This window comes from Apteryx rowi, unplaced genomic scaffold, assembly GCF_003343035.1.
Source record: "Apteryx rowi isolate R43461 unplaced genomic scaffold, aptRow1 scaffold_217, whole genome shotgun sequence".
Lineage (NCBI taxonomy): Eukaryota > Metazoa > Chordata > Aves > Apterygiformes > Apterygidae > Apteryx > Apteryx rowi.
In genome coordinates, this window is record NW_020448497.1 from 1,039,921 (window position 1) to 1,057,605 (window position 17,685).

General features: G+C 64.5%; 3 protein-coding genes across 3 annotated transcripts; all 3 read right to left on the reverse strand.

Moving 5' to 3' along the window:
* Positions 1 to 24: 24 nt before the first annotated feature.
* On the reverse strand, positions 25 to 3,481 carry LOC112965469 (prolactin-releasing peptide receptor-like). Its single transcript, XM_026064463.1, has 2 exons — positions 3,063 to 3,481; positions 25 to 676 (listed from the first exon to the last, which is right to left on the reverse strand). The coding sequence occupies exons 1-2, from the start codon at positions 3,479 to 3,481 to the stop codon at positions 43 to 45; spliced, it is 1,053 nt and encodes a 350-aa protein (XP_025920248.1). The 3' UTR covers positions 25 to 42.
* A 7,791-nt stretch (positions 3,482 to 11,272) lies between these two features.
* On the reverse strand, positions 11,273 to 12,303 carry LOC112965484 (nucleoplasmin-like). Its single transcript, XM_026064490.1, has 5 exons — positions 12,222 to 12,303; positions 11,909 to 11,991; positions 11,668 to 11,787; positions 11,465 to 11,558; positions 11,273 to 11,370 (listed from the first exon to the last, which is right to left on the reverse strand). The coding sequence occupies exons 1-5, from the start codon at positions 12,301 to 12,303 to the stop codon at positions 11,273 to 11,275; spliced, it is 477 nt and encodes a 158-aa protein (XP_025920275.1).
* A 3,956-nt stretch (positions 12,304 to 16,259) lies between these two features.
* On the reverse strand, positions 16,260 to 17,525 carry ADRB3 (adrenoceptor beta 3). The gene has a single exon (XM_026064492.1). It carries the CDS (start codon positions 17,523 to 17,525, stop codon positions 16,260 to 16,262), a length of 1,266 nt encoding a protein of 421 aa, XP_025920277.1.
* Positions 17,526 to 17,685: the final 160 nt, after the last annotated feature.

Below are 17,685 nucleotides of genomic sequence, written 5' to 3' on the forward strand. Positions count from 1 at the left end.
GAGGCTGCGGGGAGCGGGGGAGCCGGGACCGCGCGCCCGGCCTCAGAGCACGACGCTCACGGCGGCGCAGTTGTTGGCGGGGACGATCTTCTGCTTGAAGGCGAACATCTTCCTCAGCTCGCAGCGGAAGCGGTCRTGCAGCCAGGCGTAGAGGAAGGGGTTGCAGCAGGAGGAGCTCATGGCGAACCAGTGGCACAGCAGCTGGATGAGCAGGAAGTAGTGCTTGTTGATGAGGTTGATGTCTATGTCCCGGATGATGTTGAAGACGTGGATGGGGAGCCAGCAGATGCCGAAGGCCGCCACCACCAGCACGATGAGGCGGAAGATCTTCCTCTTCCTCAGCCGGTCGAACTCGGCCTGGCTCTGCGTGGGGTGCCCGGGCACCACGCGGTTCTTCAGCTTCACCGTGATGCAGATGTAGGAGAGGGAGACGGCCGAGAGGGGCAGGATGTAGGTGATGATGAGGGTGCCGTAGGCGTAGGCCAGGCGCTGCCGCTCCTTCTCCATCCAGAACTCCTCGCAGATGGCGAAGCCTTCCTTCCGAAACTCCACGTGGTAGGTGTGGGCGATGGCCGGCGCCACCAGGGCGCAGGAGAGCAGCCAGATGCCGCCGACCACGTAGACGCAGCTGGTGACCGAGATGCGCTTCCTCAGGGGGTGCACGGTGGCGTAGTACCTGCGGGAGAGACGCGCGGTGAGTCCCGGCCGCGGCGCTTTGCAGCCGGCGAGGTTGCGTCCCCCGGCTCGACCCCGGCGGGCTCGGACAGCCGCTCTCTCTAGGAACGGATGTCCGCAGCCCCCTCGGGGAAAGCTTCTCCGAAGCCGACTCGGGGACTCCAGGCAGCGCTTCGACTGAATAAAAGAAAAGCTACCAATTCATCTTCTATTTCCTCCCTCTCTGTGCATCTTGCACTGTTCTCCTTACCRGCTCTTATGGCCAAAGGCTTGCAATAACTGAGCTCCCAGCTAGTTATTTTTAGTGATGGTAATTTGATTTTACGCAGTGCCCTTCGYGTACGAAACGTCCCCCCCCCTCGGCAGCAGCCCGGGCTCAGCRAGCCCACTGCTCCCGGCTGCTTTCGGCCCCCCCAGCCCCGGAGACGCTACCGTCAAGCGTCTCAGCTTGCGAGGCAGTGTTTCGTATCGCAAGGTGCAAAAAACCCGTCGCCTTTCGCACGCGGGAAAGAGCCGCGAGCCCAGGCAGCCCCTCGGCACGCACTCGGCCACGGGATCCTGCTTGGGCTCGGCGGAAACGAGCGGAGCGGCGGCAAGCGCACGGAGGTCGGCACAGGGCTGAGCGCCGCCCTGCGTCGGGGCCRAAACCGGCCCGTTTGGAGAAAGCACGGGGCCGTTTCACGGCGAGGACAGCGGCTGCCTGGTRGGAGGAGAAACCTAAGTAAATCTTTGCATTCACAAAAACTGGCTTTGCTGAAGAGCAAAACAACCCAGTCTCTCCCCAGAGACACTTCAGGCCGCCGACGGGGGACACGTGAGCGGTGGCTGCGCTGGTGGTGCCTGACCTGCCCCTTCTCCCCGGCGCGCGGCGGCTTCGCGCTGGCCAGGGAGCCAGCATGTATGCGCTGTGGGAACGGTTTCCCTTAAACTCCCTGTGATCCGGCCTCCAAACTCATCTTCTYAGAGCATCCTAAGGAACTATCAAAGCTTTCTCAGCCACGCAGCCTAAATCGCCCCCTTTCTGCCGTCTTCACTTCAGTAGGCTCTTTCTTGTTCTTCTGCCGGAGCTGGAGGCGAATTCACATTAAAGGCATTCCTTATATCGCTGTTTTAGACCACCTGTGTCTCTGTTCCCTGAGGGATTTGCAGCTTCTTTTATGAWCTGATGTATCTATGGAAACACAGTTTTTATAAAACACCCCCCCCGTCAGATCCTGTCCGTGTCCATTCAGGAAGGYGCAAGGAAGGCTTCACCCAGGTGCCACAACACGGTGTGATTTTCACGCAAATTTATGTCACAAAGTATGAAGAACTGGGGGCCTGCAAGGAAAAACACCCACGCCTCGGAGGGGCGGCAGGATCCGTTTGCCCAGCCAAGCCGAGAGGGGGCTAGCGGCCAGGCTGCCCCAAAGCGGGGAGCCGCGTGTTTCCRTGCCGCGCTGGCAGCTTTCCGAAGTTATTTTATCCTCCAACGCTTTTGCGCAGGTTGGGAGCCCCGGGACTGCACACTAGCTTCGGTGCAACACTGAATCRTGGTGAAAACGCTTCTGGTGTTGTCAGGACAGCCCGACTTCCCGACAGCGGGGTATTTGGGGTTTGAGAGAGCTTTTCCTTTCGAGTTGTTTCTGTTTTGCATTGTGCATTGTGCTATAACACAAACCAGCCCAAACTAAAACGCCGCAGTTCTCCTGCGGCTGCAGGGCGAGGGGCGCAGCCGGAGCATCGGGAAGCTGGAGGAGCAGCTTCGTTCCCGCAGGAAACAAGCACATCCCTAACCCCAAACTGGCCCAGGGAAGGCAAAGTCCATCCCGAGCCCGGAGCAGTGGCCGTGCTGAGCTGCTCATCCAGGCGAGGCCTTTCGGGTGCCAGCTCTCAGGAAAAGCTCACCTTTACTTGCGTGCAGAAAACTCCGTTCTTCTAAGGCTGCCTTTAATGAGCAGCGCTCAGCTCTCAGAAACTGGCCCCGGGCTCGTCTGAGAGTTTGGCTTTTAGCTGAACGGGGAAATCGGGGCGACACAACTCGCCCGTCGTGTCTGCTCCAGCGCACGGTGCAAGTCAGTGGCCGACCTCAGAGGCGTCACTGAAGGATGAGTACGAGGAACGCCACCGGTCCCTTTGCAGCACCTGTGCCTCCTGTGAGCACAAACCTGCCTGGGTTTTGAACCGGATTTTGGTAGCGATCACTTCATAGGGGCAAACACGGAATTGCAAAACATCACTTTTCAGAGCGAAATAACAACAAAGCAACCCTCCCCCCCCCCATAGTATTTCCTCTACAAGGAGCAAAACYTTCATGCTGCTAAAAAGGATGCAGAGAAACCTCAAAGAGGTCCTGGATTTTTCGATCCTGAGGCTGAGCAGCCCCCGCCGCCCCCGCGGACCCTCACCTGTCGACGGCGATGGCGGTGAGCGTGAAGACGGACACGTAGACGGTCATGGGCTGCATCAGGAACACGAAGTAGCAGAGGAACTTGCCGAAGATCCAGCCCTGGGGGCTGAAGGCGTAGGCCAGGGTGAAGGGCACGCAGGTGGCGCACATCAGCATGTCCGAGAAGGCCAGGTTCCCGATGAAGAAGTTGGTGACGTTGTGCATCTTCTTGGTCTTGCAGATGACGTAGAGGAGCAGGTAATTGCCGAAGATGCCGACGAGGACCACGAGGGCGTAGCAGGGGATGATGAGGGGCTTGAAGGACTGGATGAGCTGCACGCCGGTGAACTGCGCGCTGGCGTTGGAGCGGTCCTGGAGGACGAGCTCGTAGAGGCTGGCGTTGGCCGCCGCTCGCTCCCGGTCCCCGCTGGACTCCATGGCTCAGGGCACGCGGGAGGGGGGGACCGAGCCCGAGCCGTGCCCCGGCCGCGACCGAGCCCCAATGGGGCGCCCCTGCTGCCCGGGCAGGCGAGAAGCCCCCCGCTCAGCCCAAAGCTGGGGGACAGGGGGTCCTGGCAGGGCCGTCCCGCCCCGGAGCGGCTCCTGGCCCGGATCCCTGCCCCAAATCCCCGGCTGCGGGGTCCTCGGGAAGGTCCCTTTCCGCGGCACGGCTACGGCTCAGCCCCGAGGCCGGCAACTCCGGCGTGTCAGGATGGAGGGTTTTGCTGCAGGCTCCCGAGAAGGAAAAGGGAAAATAAGGTTCAGCCTAGAGACGACGCCGGTCTCCAGCCCCCCTGCGGCGCGCGGGCAGCGAGACCAGTGGCGGCAGAGGCAGCACAGAGTTAAGCAGCCGTTACGGCTGTTTGGAAAGAAGAGAAAGGAAAAAGGAGCAAACGCGCCCGCGGAGCTGGGGGGAGCAGCAGAGAAGGCAGCGCTCACCGAAATCTGGGCTCATCCACGTCCCTTTGAAGCAAACATTTCGCGGCAGTCCTGCCTCCGCCCGACTCCGGCTGACGCGAAGGGGCAGCTCCCGGCAGAGGAAAAAGGGAAGCAGCAGCTAAGCCAGGAATTAGTTTCTAATGTTTCTGGAAATAACAAAGGACATTAGCGGATAAACAAATAAAGATGCTCTGCTACTTTAGTACTGACTCAAAACATCGTGCGCCTGCACCCTGCTCATCCATCCCTCTAACGAGATTAACCAGGCGCTCTTAAAGCGTGGCGTCGRGCAGCAGAGAGGCTGTATTTCATCGCTGCTGCAATTCGGGTGCCTCATCACAGGCACTTTCATACGGCACCGCACGGCCCTGCCGAAAGCAGTGCCAGAATCGCGTTTAAACGACGGTGAAGGAAATGCAAGGGGCAGGGGGCAAGGAGGAAATTCATGGGCAAAAATTAGATCAGTCCCGGAAAACAAATCCCTACCCCAGCCCTCGGCTGCTGCCRGCTGCGCTCCGGCCACAGCCGCCTCCCTTGCGCTCGTGATCCGCGTCCTTCTCCCTCCCCTCCTGCCCACCGAATCATCTCAAAACACTTCTCAAGCAAACTTTAATTTCCTGGGCTGTTTCTGCATATTTGCGCCCACCCTTTCGCAGCACAGGGCGTGCAGCCCCCTTTCGTTCTCTCTGCATCAGATATTATTCCACTCTTTAAGCCCTCACATACCTAATTCGATAGGACCAAACACGACTCTGCAGATTTTGGGAGTCTCCAGTGGGACCGAGGAGTTCGGTAACATGTCTCGGAAAACCCACCACAAGCTCAGCAGTCTGAAGTTAAATTAACGGGGTTTTTAATGAACTTCTCTGAGCCCTGCCTGCTTCCTCCCATGCATTTGCAAGGCCCCCCACCATAAAGGACGTCCTTGGGAACAGCAGAYGCCTTCCAGAATAAAGTCACACTTGTTGCTGACACTGAAGCTGTGCGATCGCCTTCGCGTTGCCGCCAGCCCCTCGCAGCTCTTTGTTCTGCGTGTGAAGGATCCTGCCAGCTGCAGAAATCTCCCTCTAACTAGCCGTGGGGAGAAACCTTCGCTCCCTCTGCCATCGCACGGAAGAGCACGGTAAGGCAACGCTGCCTCCGCTCCGCTCCGCATGCTGGCAGCACCCTGCAGGGCACTTTTCCAAGCGAGGCACCTGTAGCAGAGAATTAAGTTGTGCAAGCCAGGGGCGGCTGAGCGCAGTGGCTGCCCGGTTGCACACCGGGCGCTGGGATGCAACCCGCCCCCGGCTGGGATGTGCATGCCGGGTGCTGGGATGCAACCCGCCCCCGGCTGGGATGCGCACGCCAGGCGCTGGGATGCAACCCGCCTCCGACTCACCCCGCGGCCGATGCTGCTTCACTCACCTGGCGCCGGCCGCGGCGGCTCCGCTGCAGCTCTGTGCACGTCGGCGCTGGCCGCGGCGCAGCCCAGCGGCTCCGTCGCAACACCCTCTGCCGGCTGCAGCCGCCCCTGCTCCGCCGCCCGGCACCCCCAGCGCCGGGTGCTGCTCCGGCCAAGCGGCTGTCCCCCCCTTCGCCCGGGTTTTCCACCCCAGGTTGCGCTCGGTGCGCCCCAGCCCCTTTGGCGAGGCGACGGGGTCGCAGGGGCCGGTGTCTGGGTGCAGCGGCTCGGCCGTGCATCTTCGTGGGGCCGTTCCAGCGTGGGTGCCACGGCCCCTCGGGGTGCCCCCCTCCCCATCTGCTCCGCGTCCCCCCACATCTCCCGTGCGTCACCTCCCCTTGCAGCTGATGCTCTTGCTCAAACCTGTGCTGCCGGCTCCTCTGGCGGGCTGATGTTTGGGGGGCAACGGGCCATTTCCGTCAGTCTCAGAGCTGTCCAGGAGCGGCTGCGACAGGCGCAGGGCCCCCCCTTTGCCTCCTCTTGTGCAGGCGCTGCCGCGGCCCTCGGCTCCTGAGACCTGCTGCTTGTGCCCCGCACGGCACTCGTGGGCACTCGTGCATGAACTGGGTGGGCACCCGTGCGCACGCTAACCGGGCACCGAGCGGGAAGTAGCTGGGCCCTCGTGCGCAAAGTATTTGGGCAGTCGTGCATGCACCATGTCGGTGCTTGTGCAAGCGCTACGTGGGTGCTCGTGCATTTACTATGTGGGTGCTCCTGCAAGCACTACGTGGGTGCTGGTGCAAGCACCAGTTGGGCCCTCGTGCGTAAATCAGTTGGGTGCTCATGCATGGAATAATTGGGCACTCATGCATAAAATAAATGTGCATTCCTGCAATAATTGGGTGCTCGGGCATAAACGCAAAAACACTGCAATTTATGCCCCCTGCAGATGTGGGAATTAGCCCCTGAGCGGGGGGAGGCACAAACACCTCCGCACGGGAGAGATGGGAGGGCAGATCCTCTGCACCGAGGGGCAGATCCTCGGCTCTGCTGGAGCGCCGCAGATCCAGGGAGCGCAGCGGGGCCAACAGCTGACCCCATCACACCGCGGACGGGCTCTGGCTCCAAGGTCCAGCAGACACCTCGAATCGGAGGCTCCTAGAGAGAAAGAGCTTCTTTATCAGGGCAAAACCACACGGGGATGAGACCGAAGGCGGCGGGGAAGGGAGCCCCCGTGGGACTCGCTGCCTGTCATCCCGCTCCGTACCTACCGCTCCTGGAAGCCAGCTCTGTGTGACGAACACCCGGCACTCAGCGCTGTGCAAAACCCACAGACTCACTGGGGACCAAGTTAGGCAGAAAGAAACCTCTGAGGCAGTTTTCATCCTACGTGGAGTATATTCTGCATTAAAATTTCATTGTCACTTCCCAGCTCTGTGCCAAAACTGTTTTCAATTATTCCCCAAAGAAAGTCTTTAAACTATTCGGCATTTAGAGTTTGAAAACCTGCTTTTGTATCATCCGATGGCTCCGGCCCTGTATATTCACACCGTAAGGAGCTTGGGGCTGCCTTTTTGTGCAAGACGCGATGCAGAATCTGCCGTTCTCGCCCCCGTCCCCGTGCCGGCTCCCGGCCCTTCGCAAGCCGCCACCGTCCGTGCTGTGGGCACAGCGGGACTGGTGCAACGGTGGCCACGAAGCGCCACACTCCGAGCGGGGACGTCCCGGCGAGGGGAGAGGCCGGCAGCACCAAGCCACCCGCTGGCTCCCGGCTCGTTTCCATGACATTGAGCATCCACCGTTAATTACCGCGCAGTTGCCGTGGTTACGGCAAAGCCTGGCGAGATGCTCCGGAGAGGCTCCGAGCATCCCGGCTGCAACGGCGCCGGGCAAGGGCTGGGCTTTTGCCTGCGTTCCCGAAGCAGGGTGCAGGATGAAGCCGGGCACAGCCGGCCGGGCTGGGGAAGGGAGCCGGGCGCAGGGAGGGCGCCGAGGAGGACGGGGCCAACTCGGGCGCTGGGGAGCCGCRTCCGGACCCGCCGGCGGTGCCACGGCGGCTGCACGCACCCCGCTGCCCTGCCGCACGCTGGGCTTTCGAGAGGCCACCGCGCACTGCACAGGCGCCAGCACTGACCTTAATCCRCTTTGTGTTGCTTTTCTTCCCTGATTTCTTTATACGACTCAATCCGCGCGCAGCGAGATGTCTTAATAGAGTTGTCGGATCAAGCCGGGCGGACGGCACTCAGCGAGCTTCCCAATTAACAGCGCGTTTCAACCCCATCCGAGGAATTAGGAGAAACGAATTCATCAGCCTTTATTGCTCTTCCTCCCCGGCTGGCACCCTGCCTGCGGCCTGCAAAACACCTCCRTCGCTCAGACGAGGGGCTGCGGCGCTGCCGGGCGCGTGAGCAGCCAGACCGGAGCGGGAGCGCGAGCACAGCACGAGGCCGTGGCCAGCACCGTGCTCTGCCGGACGCGCGGCATCCCTCCTCCGAGGGCTGTGCCCGTGCACCGGGGTGTCCAGGCTGGGACGCACAGCCACGACATGGGAACAGCAGAGGACACCCGGCCACGACATGCGGACGGCAGACCCTGAGAGCCAAGAGAAGTGCCAGACGGAGGCAGTTTCCAGGCCGACTCACCGAGGCAGAAATGACGAACGCGCCGGCGCTCCTAATCACGCTCTCCGTCAGGGGATAGCGACGTGCCTTTCTCCAGCTCTCCGGCTCCCGGAGGAGCGCTGCTCATCCAGCTTTCCCCTGCGGTTTCCCAGCGGAAGGGGGGCGCCAGGCAGGTGCAAGCGGTGCTAGGTCTCGCCGTCTCCTTCCCACTTGGCGCGTCGGCAGGGTGCAGGGAGCGGAGGGAACCGCGGGTCCCTCCCTCGCGCCCCGTCCCTCCTCGTGCACCTCCAGCACGTGCCGGTTCATCCCAGCAGCCGCCTCCAGCCGCTTTTTTAAAGCGGCTCACGGAGGCCAGCACGCCGTGGCGGCACGCGGGGCTGTCGGCTTTGCCAGCCGCCGCCGTGCGACGCGGAGCCCCGGCAAGGCGTCTAAGCAAGCGCATTTGATTAGCACCGAGCCGGCTGGAAAACCCATTTGTGCCTCCCTGGCTCCCGCGTCCGAAGCCTGCGCAAGACCCTGCGCAAGACCCTGTGTGGCACGTGGCTGCTCTCGGGGCCCGGCTCTGCCCTGCATGCGCTTCCGCAGGGCTCCGGCAGCCATTCCGCCCTCYGCGGAGCCGCGTCCCGCGGGCAGCAGCCCTCCCTGCCCGCCCTGCCCGCGCTTCAGGGCTCCTCTGTGCAGGCTTGTCCGCTGCCAGCTAACATCGTGCCTCTAAGGGAATCGGGCAGTTCTTCTCAATTAGGGGGGTAATTAAATTACTCTAGCGGCTGCTCGTTCCGAAGAGCCTCTGGCTGCATTTCCCCGTGCCGTCGGGAAGGCTGCAACGTAACCGCGCTGTGTTTCGACAAACAGGCAATCGCCAGAGCGACCCGCGGGCACCGCGGCGGCCCCCAGCCCTGCGTTCTCCCTGCGCGACGGGAAAGAGAGGCTGCAAAGTTAAGGAGGCCGAGGGGGAGAGCGCGTCCCCCGCGCCGTTCCTGCAGCCAACCCGAGCGGAGGGCAGCGAGGTCTGGACGGCCCCCGGCACGGGATGCCGAGAGCAGGGGCTGCTGCGTGGCCCACACCCCCCATCAGCCTTTCCCACGCCCCCCATCAGCCCCACGGCCTTTCCCATGCACCCTGCCAGCCCCACAGCTTTGCCCATGCCCCCCATCAGCCTTTCCCAAGCCCCCCATCAGCTCCAAGGCCTTTCCCACACCCCACATTAGCCTTTCCCACGCCCCACGCCAGCCCCACGGACTTTCCCACGCCCTCCCATCAGCCTTTCCCACGCCCCACACCAGCCCTACGGCTTTTCCCATGCCCCCCCATCAGCCCCAAGCGAGAGGCAGCCAGTGCCCCCCCTTGCAGGGCCCGCGGGGCCAGGGCTCGCCATACAAGCCRAAGATCTTGGAGAAGGACTGGGCGCAGAAGAGCTCGAACCCTCGAGTCACAAAGTGCCGCAGCGCCCAGGCGTCTCGGTGCAGGTCTCCAGAGGCCAGGCCCTGCGCCGGGATGATGAAGAAGGGGAAGATGCGCTTCCTCTGGGGGGGAACGGAGAGGAGAGCGGCCCGCTGCGAGAGCCTCGCACCCTCCGGCTTGCCGCCCGCCTCCATCGCGGCAGCCACCTCCTGCCACTGCTCGGGCGCCAGGCCGCTCTCCTCGGGCACGTGGAGGAGGACGATGGAGCRCTCCGGCGCGTCCTGCGCGTGGGAATGGGCTGAGCGGCGGCTGTGGGCTGCCGGGAGCAGTGCGCGGTGGCTGTGGCCGTACCTGCAGCGGCTGCAGCAGCTCCTGGGGTGGTTGCTGCCTGGGTGGCATTATCCCACCAGCCGTACGGCCAGACGTCCGTGAACACGTGCCGGTAGTGGTCTGGGGTGCCGAGAGGGCTGCAGGGCTCCGGCGTGGTGCAAAGCCCCCAGGGCCCCCCAGTACCAGCGCCGCGTGGGGCCCTACCCGGCTCTGCAGCAGCGCTCCGCTCCGCCTGCCCAGCGCCAGCTCCGCGGCGGCCCCAGTGAAGGCGGCTGTCCCTGCTCCCGGCGGCTCCTCGCAGTGCGGCGTCGGGTCCCCAGCATCCTTCCCCCCCCCCCCCGGCAGCGCTACCCCGGTCGTCCAGGAACACTTTGTCCGGGGACTCGTCCGCCAGGTAGGCGCTGAGGAGCTCGCGGGGCTCCCTGCTGAGCGGCACGTCGAGGAAGAGCGAGAGCCCGGCCATGGCCCTGCCACGGGGGCGGCAGAGACACCGGGACATGCAGGGATGGGGGCACAGGGATGGGGGGGGGGGGACGGGGTGATGCAGGATGCAAGAGAGGGGATGCAGGGGCACAGGGATGCAGGGATGGGAGGATGCAGGGCACGGATGGGATGCAAGGATGGGGAGGACACGGGCCGCAAGGATGCAGGAACGCAGGGCTGGGGGGATGCAGGTCGCCAGGTAACGTCTCACCTGGGAACCGTTGGCACAAACACGGGACCACAGAGCTGGGCACCGGCACGGGCACCGGCAGCGGAGGGGGACCCATCCACCACGTGACAAGGCCAAAGGAAGGGGCGCACAGGAGTCGGGCAGAGCCGCTTGCAAGGCCTCCCTTCCCGTGCCCGGGGCCCCCGCGCCCCCCCATCCTGCGAGAGGGTGATGCCGTGGGTGCAGGAACATGGGGAAAGGGACCCCCCCCCCATCCTGCCCCCAGCTCCCAGCCAGGAGCAGCCGCCGCCTCCTGCCCCACGCGGCACCCGGAGTGGGGCGGCAGGGTGAGGAGCGCTGGCGAGGACAGAGCCGGTTTGCCCCCCTTTTCCCCCAGATTTCAACGGCCTGCCGCAGAGCCACCGGCACCCCCAGGCCGGGGCTGGGCACGGAGCAGCAGGCAGTGCAGGGAAGCGACAGCGCGGGGCCACGGGAGAGGAGCCCCGGTTGCCCCACAGCTGCGGCAAGCGTGACGCAACCCCCGGCACAGCAGGACTACGCACTCAGCCCGGGCGTTTCGGGAAYGAGCAGAGGGGGCAGCRGCTGGAGCAGGCGCCGAGGGCGAGACAAGCACAACAGCACGGGTGGGAGGCAGCTCCGGATATTTGCACTTTGCTATTGCATCAAGAAGGGGGGGAAAAAAGCACATTCCTGAGGGCATGGTGGCGAGGGAGGGGGCGAGGGAGGCAAAGGACAAGTTTCAAAGCTGGAACAGGTTGTGCCCCGCGAGGATGCACCATGCCGCACGCACGGCAGTGGCTTCCCGCAGGGGCCATGTCCCCTGCAACACCTTCTCGATGCTCCCCTGTCCCGCGCGCCGCGAAGCCTTCCCCCAGCACCGGCTATTCTGCATCCCGCGCTGTGCCGGCATCCTCTTCATCGCCCGCATCTTCCTCCGATAGCACGTCCTCGCTGGCTTCAGACCTGCCGTCGTCTTCCACTGGGAAGAGGAAAGGCGCTGCTGTGCTGGGAGCGATGCCGCACGGGCACCCCGGCCCCGCGGCACCGACCCCCCCGCCGTGTCCGGCACTCACGGATCAGGTGCTGCCCGTGGAGGTAGACGGGCCCCGCGCCGCACTGCAGCACGAAGGTGACGGGGGGGACGAACTCCAGGCCTTTGAGGCTGATCTGCGAGGAGGCAGAGGGTTGAGGGCAGCGCACGGCGGCGGCGGCAGTCGAGCCCCCCCCGTGGACGGCCACCGTGCTCGCGGGCCGCGACTGCGCCGGGGGGCTTTACCATGGGGAGCACGGAGAGGCGCAGCGAGGCGATGGGCACCGGCTTGCGCTCCCCGCAGGTGTTTTTCGAGTCGACGGCCACCACGTGCAGCTCATCCTGGGCGTCCGGCCCCAGGGAGATCTGCGGAGCGAAGGGAKGCCCCGTGGCAGGCTGAGCCCAGCCACGCGCATGCCGGCTTCGCACCACCGTGGCCCAGCCGGCCCTGCTTGCCCGCAGGGCTTTAGCGAGCGCCGTGTCTTACGGTTTTCAGCAGAACCAGATGCTCCAAGAAGTCGTCGCCCTCTTCCACCACGCAGCTCCTGGCGCTGGTGCTGAGCTCGCAGCCTGCAGAGATGCAGCCCGTCTGTGCACGCCGCAGCCCGTCCGTGCATGCTGCAGCCCCGTCCACGCATGCACGAGGTCCCCCCCGCCGCCCCAGGCGTGCGGAGAGGAAAGAGGAAGCTTCCCCCGGCGCCCAGCCCTGCAGAAGACCCTTGGCGGGTGCACGCAGGGCTGGGGCGAAGCAGCCCTGCGCCTCTGCCCGGCGGGGATGGCTGCTGCACCAAGAGCCTCACCCCACGGCACGGCGACTGGCCGCTCCTCCGAGGTCGTCCCGCAGGAGAGGGGAGAGGAGCTGGCCCCCCGCGGCTGCTCCATCGCCGGTGGCACAGACGGCTCCTGCAGACGTTCCGGGGAAAACTCAGCTGCTCTGCAGCAGAAGGAGATGGAGGAGACGTGGCCGAGGGGCACAGAGCCGCGTGCACACAGCTCCCACCGGCCGTGGTGGGGTCCCAGCCGGACCAACACCCCCTCGGCCAGGATCCCGCACCGCTAAGCAAGGAACAAACCCACCCAGCTGGCACCCAAACCCACGTGCGTCCCACCACGGGGCGGGCAGGGGAAAGCCAGCTCTCTGAATTCAGATGAAATAAGCTTTGGGAGCAAGAACTGCCTCCACGCAGCAGCCAGGGCTGGGGAAGCCAGAGCCCAGGCACCCTCCAGCACGGGGCAACGTTGGCCGACCAGAGCAGCCGCATTGCTAAAGCCTCCGGGAAGCAGCCGGTGCTCGGCGAGCACGCGGAGCCCTCTGCGAATCACGGGAACAACAAGCATTTGGCATTTACACCAACAGCCTGAGCCACGCGGGGAGTCTCTGCTGGCACCACCGAGGCGCGAGCAGCCGCCTGGGACGGGAGCAGCACCGGGACAGCAAGGGGGAGGCAAGCAGGGACCACCAGCGCCTGCGGCAAATAAGGAGGAAAGACCCCAGCCAGGGGGGGGCAATTTGGAAATGCAGCACAGATGTTTCAGAGGGGTGAGTAACCCCCCCCCCCCCCCGCCCCAGATGGCACCAATACCCTCACCAGCACTCCTGATCCCCAGGGCCGCTTGTAACCGGTGAACAATTAAGCCTGGAGGCAGAAATAGCTCTGCGTTAGCCAGGTTCAGCTTCATCGGAAAGGAGGACACCCGTGCTGCGAGCGGGGGCCCGGCGGCAGCGGCGCGGGGTGCAGCATCCCACCGCCCGGGGATGCTCCCCTCGCCCTCCCCGGGGTTTGCAAGCACCTCGTTAGCGTGGCGGCTCTTGGGGGCTAACGAGCCGGCCCCGGGCTGGGTCAGCGGGGGGGATGCGCGCTCCGGGGTGGGCTGCGAGAGCCGCTAACCCGGCGCTGGGCGCTGACAGCTGCTGCCCGGAGCCTGGCTCTCCTGCTTCTTTAGCGGCCTCACGCTCGCTAAATGCTCAAAGCAAAACGCACCGAGGAAGGATCCCGAGGGAGCCACCAGCCGGGCGCCGCAGCGGGGCAGCGGGTTCCTCCTCCGCCTCCCGGCGTGGGAGCCGGAGAGCAATGCCGGTGCCAGGAGGTGGCACTGGAAACCGCCCCGCAGCTCCGAGAGGAGCCGTTCGGCCGCCTGCACTCAGGCTGCTCGGAGCAGCGCAGGGCCGGAGCAGCCGAGTGAGGGTTATTCGGTGGTTTAGGGCGCTGGTGCTGCCTGAACCGGGGGCATTCGCCCTCCCTCCACGCGGTCGCATGAGGCTCATGGCCCACCCCACTTGCAGCTCGTTATTCCTGCTACTGCAGCCCCGAGCACCAGCGTCCACGGTGGTAAGAACTGCAGTTAGGGTGGGATGGGGCTGGCTGGTTTTGGGCACGTTTGTGCAGGCACGAAGCCCAGGGCTGCACCCATGGGCCCGTGCACCCGCCTGTGCCACGGCGAGACCCTCCAGCGTCCCCAGGACCTGGGCAAAGCCTCTCCCTTCCCGCCTGCTTCGCTGGGAACCAGGGGGCCGAGGGGGCAAAGGGGTGTCCCAGGCATGGAGAGGCGCCGCAGCCGCTCATGCATCTGCTTTTTACACCTTTGAAGTCACTGCGAAGGGGGTTGAAGGTTTATTTCACACAGGGGTTTGGGGGGAAGGGGGCATGACAGAACAGAACAAAAACATTGCAGTCAGCACGACCTGTTTACAACCAAAAAGTCATCACGGATTTGCAGCGAGGTACATGCACAGCACCACAAATGCAAACACCTGTTTGCACGTAACGCTCTGTGCGCCCCGGGTAATGCAGGGTGCAAGGAGCYGGCGGGGGGCTGCCCAGCCGTGCTCGCGCTTCTCCTTCGCTTTCCTCTGCCGGAGGCTTCGCCGCAGGCTCCTGCGACAGCCCCCAGCCCCGGGGGGGTCRGTGCAGCCGCAAGGATCACAGAAAGGTCTGGCGTTGGCAGGAGCCCCTTCGTCCATCACCGCGGGGCCATCCAAGCCCTGCGGCAGCTCCGTCCCGTCCCGCTCAGGATGAACGCTTCTCCTTGTGGGGACCATGGGCCCCGTGCAAGTTCTGCGCCGGGAGCCCTCGGAGTCCTCCCTCGGAGCTGGAAATGGTGTGCCCGGAAAGAYGGGGTCCCCGGAGCAGAGCGTCTGGCTGCTGCACCCAACACCTGCCCCATGGGGAAACGGTCCCGAGGCGGCAGCTTCTCCATCCAAGCGGCCCCGGGGGCTGCACGTGCCACCCCCAGCCGGGCTGGACACAGAGGAGCGTCAGGCAGCACGGAGCTCAGCAAGAGCTTCGGGAGGTTTCCCAAGGTTTTTCCACGTCTGCATCAGCTCTCCGGCTCCGAAGGGGCGGCAGAGCCCTGGGGAGAGGAGCCCGAGGGGACTGCCCTCGCGAGGGGGCTCGGCCGCGGCGCTGCAAGAGAGGGGAGCCGCTGGCAGCGTGCGGAGAGGGCACCCAGGGCGGAGGCGCTCGGCTGCCAAGAAACACCGGCCCGTACAGCCTGAAGYCGCGAACAGACGCTCCAGCCCAGGCTCAAGGTGCTCCAAGAGGGGTGACCACATCCCAGGCTCCAGCAGGTCCGTGCTGGCTGCTGAGCTCGCACCCGGAGCGCTCCGAGCTAGCTCGAAGGCGATTGCTGCAGGGGCAGACTCCGACGGGGCTCGTCTCCGCCACTTGGGCGGCCCGGAGAGCGCCGCGGCTTCTGGGCGAGGAGGAAGACGCCCTTACCTCCTTCTTCCCTTCTCTCTCTGGCTCAGTCACGTTGAGGCACCTGCTGGCGTCTCTTCGCCGGTGAACCTTAAGCAGGAGAGGACGGTGCATCGAGAGCCCACATCTTCTCCATGATTTACGTGCACGCTTTCACAGGACGGATTAATCCATCCGTGAAGCCCACTTCTGCAGGAAACTCCCGCTGTCCCATTTTCCCCACGCATCTCCGCAGGCAGGGACCCTGTGCCTCCTCGTGTTAGCGGTAACTTCTCCTGCCTTCAACTTGCAGAAGCGGCTTCTGCCCAAGGGAAGCCTGTTAAAACCTACAGCAACCAAAACTTTTCATGTTTTGTAATACTAATAAAAAGCCTGGGGAAGAAAAAATCCTGCAGTTTGCATGAGGTGCGGAGCTGCACGAGGGCGCAGGCTGGCAGCACAGAGCACCCTGCACACGCCAGCTCAGGGGTCTGCACCCATCTGTCTGCAGGACCCCAGCGTGCCCCCGGCTGCGAGGAAACCTCCCCCCCGGCCAGCAGAAAGGGCTCACAACAGCGAGGGACAGAGGGAAACTACAGAAATTAGCTTGCCAAATTTAGTCCATCGGAGGGCAAAACGACGGGCAGAGCCCTAGGCTCTGGCAAACAGTAATTGAAGGGGTCTCCTTAGTGCTGAGAAGCAGTCAGTGACCCCCCCCCCCCTTTTGCAGAGGGACTGCCTGGGTTTTAATGCTTTAAATGCAGAAAGCAGGAGGGGGCAGGAGAAGGAAAGAAATCCCAGGGTTTGAGGCATTTGTGTTTGGCTGTTTTTCTTTTCTCTCTAGTGTTTTCTTTATTTGAGAATAACTGACCTCATTCGAGCGGGCTGGGGGCACATCCCCGGCAAGGGGCAAGGCAGGACCAGCCTGGAGCACATCAGCTTTGCAGCCCCACAGGGGGGCAGCAGTTTGGCGAAACCCGGAGGCAGAGGTTTCCTCTGCCCCCCCCAGCACCCCAGACCCCCTGCCAGGACCCTCCGGCTCCACACTGCACCCCCAGACTGCAGCCCCACCATCACCAGGGATCCCTGGCCACCGGCCCCCCACATCCCCCCCCCCAAAGGGCTCGGTCCCCCCCCCAGGACCCACGCCAAGGCTGGTACCTACTCGTCAAGCTGCGAACACAGCGTGGTCTGGGTGCCCAGCAGCTGGGACTCGCCCAGGGGCCGCGGCCAGTGGCCASCRCCGGAGAGACCGGTCTCCTCCRCCCGGCTGCWGCCYCGCACCTCRCCGTCCTGCCCGGGTGCCGCCGCCTTGCCGTCCTCCGCGAGGCCCCTTCCAGGGCTGAAGGCGCACGGGCAGCGCTGCAGGTCCTGCGAGACGGCGTGGAGCCGGCGGTCGGCGCGGCGGGGGCAGCAGAGCAGCTTGCGGAAGGCGTTCCTGAAGTCCGGGCTGCGGCAGTAGATGATGGGGTTGAAGGCTGAGTTCACGTAGCCCAGCCAGTTGAGGAAGAGRAAGAGCCGATCTGGGACCAGCGGCCGGCAGAAGGCCTTGATGATGTTGGCCACGAAGAAGGGCAGCCAGCAGAGCGTGAAGATGCCCATGATGATGCCCAGGGTCTTGAGCGCCTTGTGCTCCTTGATGGCCAGCAGACGGGACGGCCGCCGCCGCCGGGTGCCCCTGGAGCCTGGGCTGGGGGGCTCTCGCAGGAACCTCACCTTGTCCTTGTCAATACGCTGGACGTGCCACGTGGCCACGGCGAAGACGCGGGTGTAGACAAAGATCATGACAAGCAGGGGCACGTAGAAGGAGACGGTGGAGGAGATGATGGCGTAGGTCATGTTGGTGACAAAGTSGCAGCAGCGCGGATCGTCATAGCAGCGCACCGCTTGCTCGTCCGCGCCGTCCCGCCACCAGTGGTTCATGATGGGCAGGAAGGAGATGAAGGCAGAGATGGCCCACACCAGGCACACCACCGCCCACGCTCTGCCCTTGGTCACCAGCGCCTCGTACTGCAGCGGTGACGTGATGGCGAGGTAGCGATCCACGGCGATGGCGCACAGCGTCTCGATGCTGGCCGTGACGCACAGCACGTCCAGGGAGGTCCACAGCTCACACACCACGGTGCCGTAGGGCCAGTGTCCGCTCAGCAGGATGGTGGCTCCCGGCGGCACCACCAGCAAGCCCATGATGAGGTCGGCGCAGGCCAGCGAGGTGATGAACACGTTGGTCATGGTCTGCAGCCGCGGCGTCTTGGCGATGGCCACGATCACCAGCAAGTTCCCGGCCACGATCACCAGCACGGTGAGGCTCAGGGCGGCCCCCGCCACCCACTGCCGGCTCAGGCTGGCGGCCCCGCTGCAGTTGGAGCCGGTGCCCAGGGCTGCTGCCCCCCAGGCACTGGCATTGCCGGCGGGCAGGGGAGTCATCTCTGCCGGGGTGGCACGAACCCCGCGCCCCGGTCCCTCGCCGTGCACCCTGGCTGCGCTCCCCAGTCCCTCGCTGCGTGTCCAGGTTCCCCGCCGTGCTCCGGGTCCGTGCACCGGGTCCCTTGCCGTGTGTCCCGGTCCCTTGCTGTGCCCCGGGTCC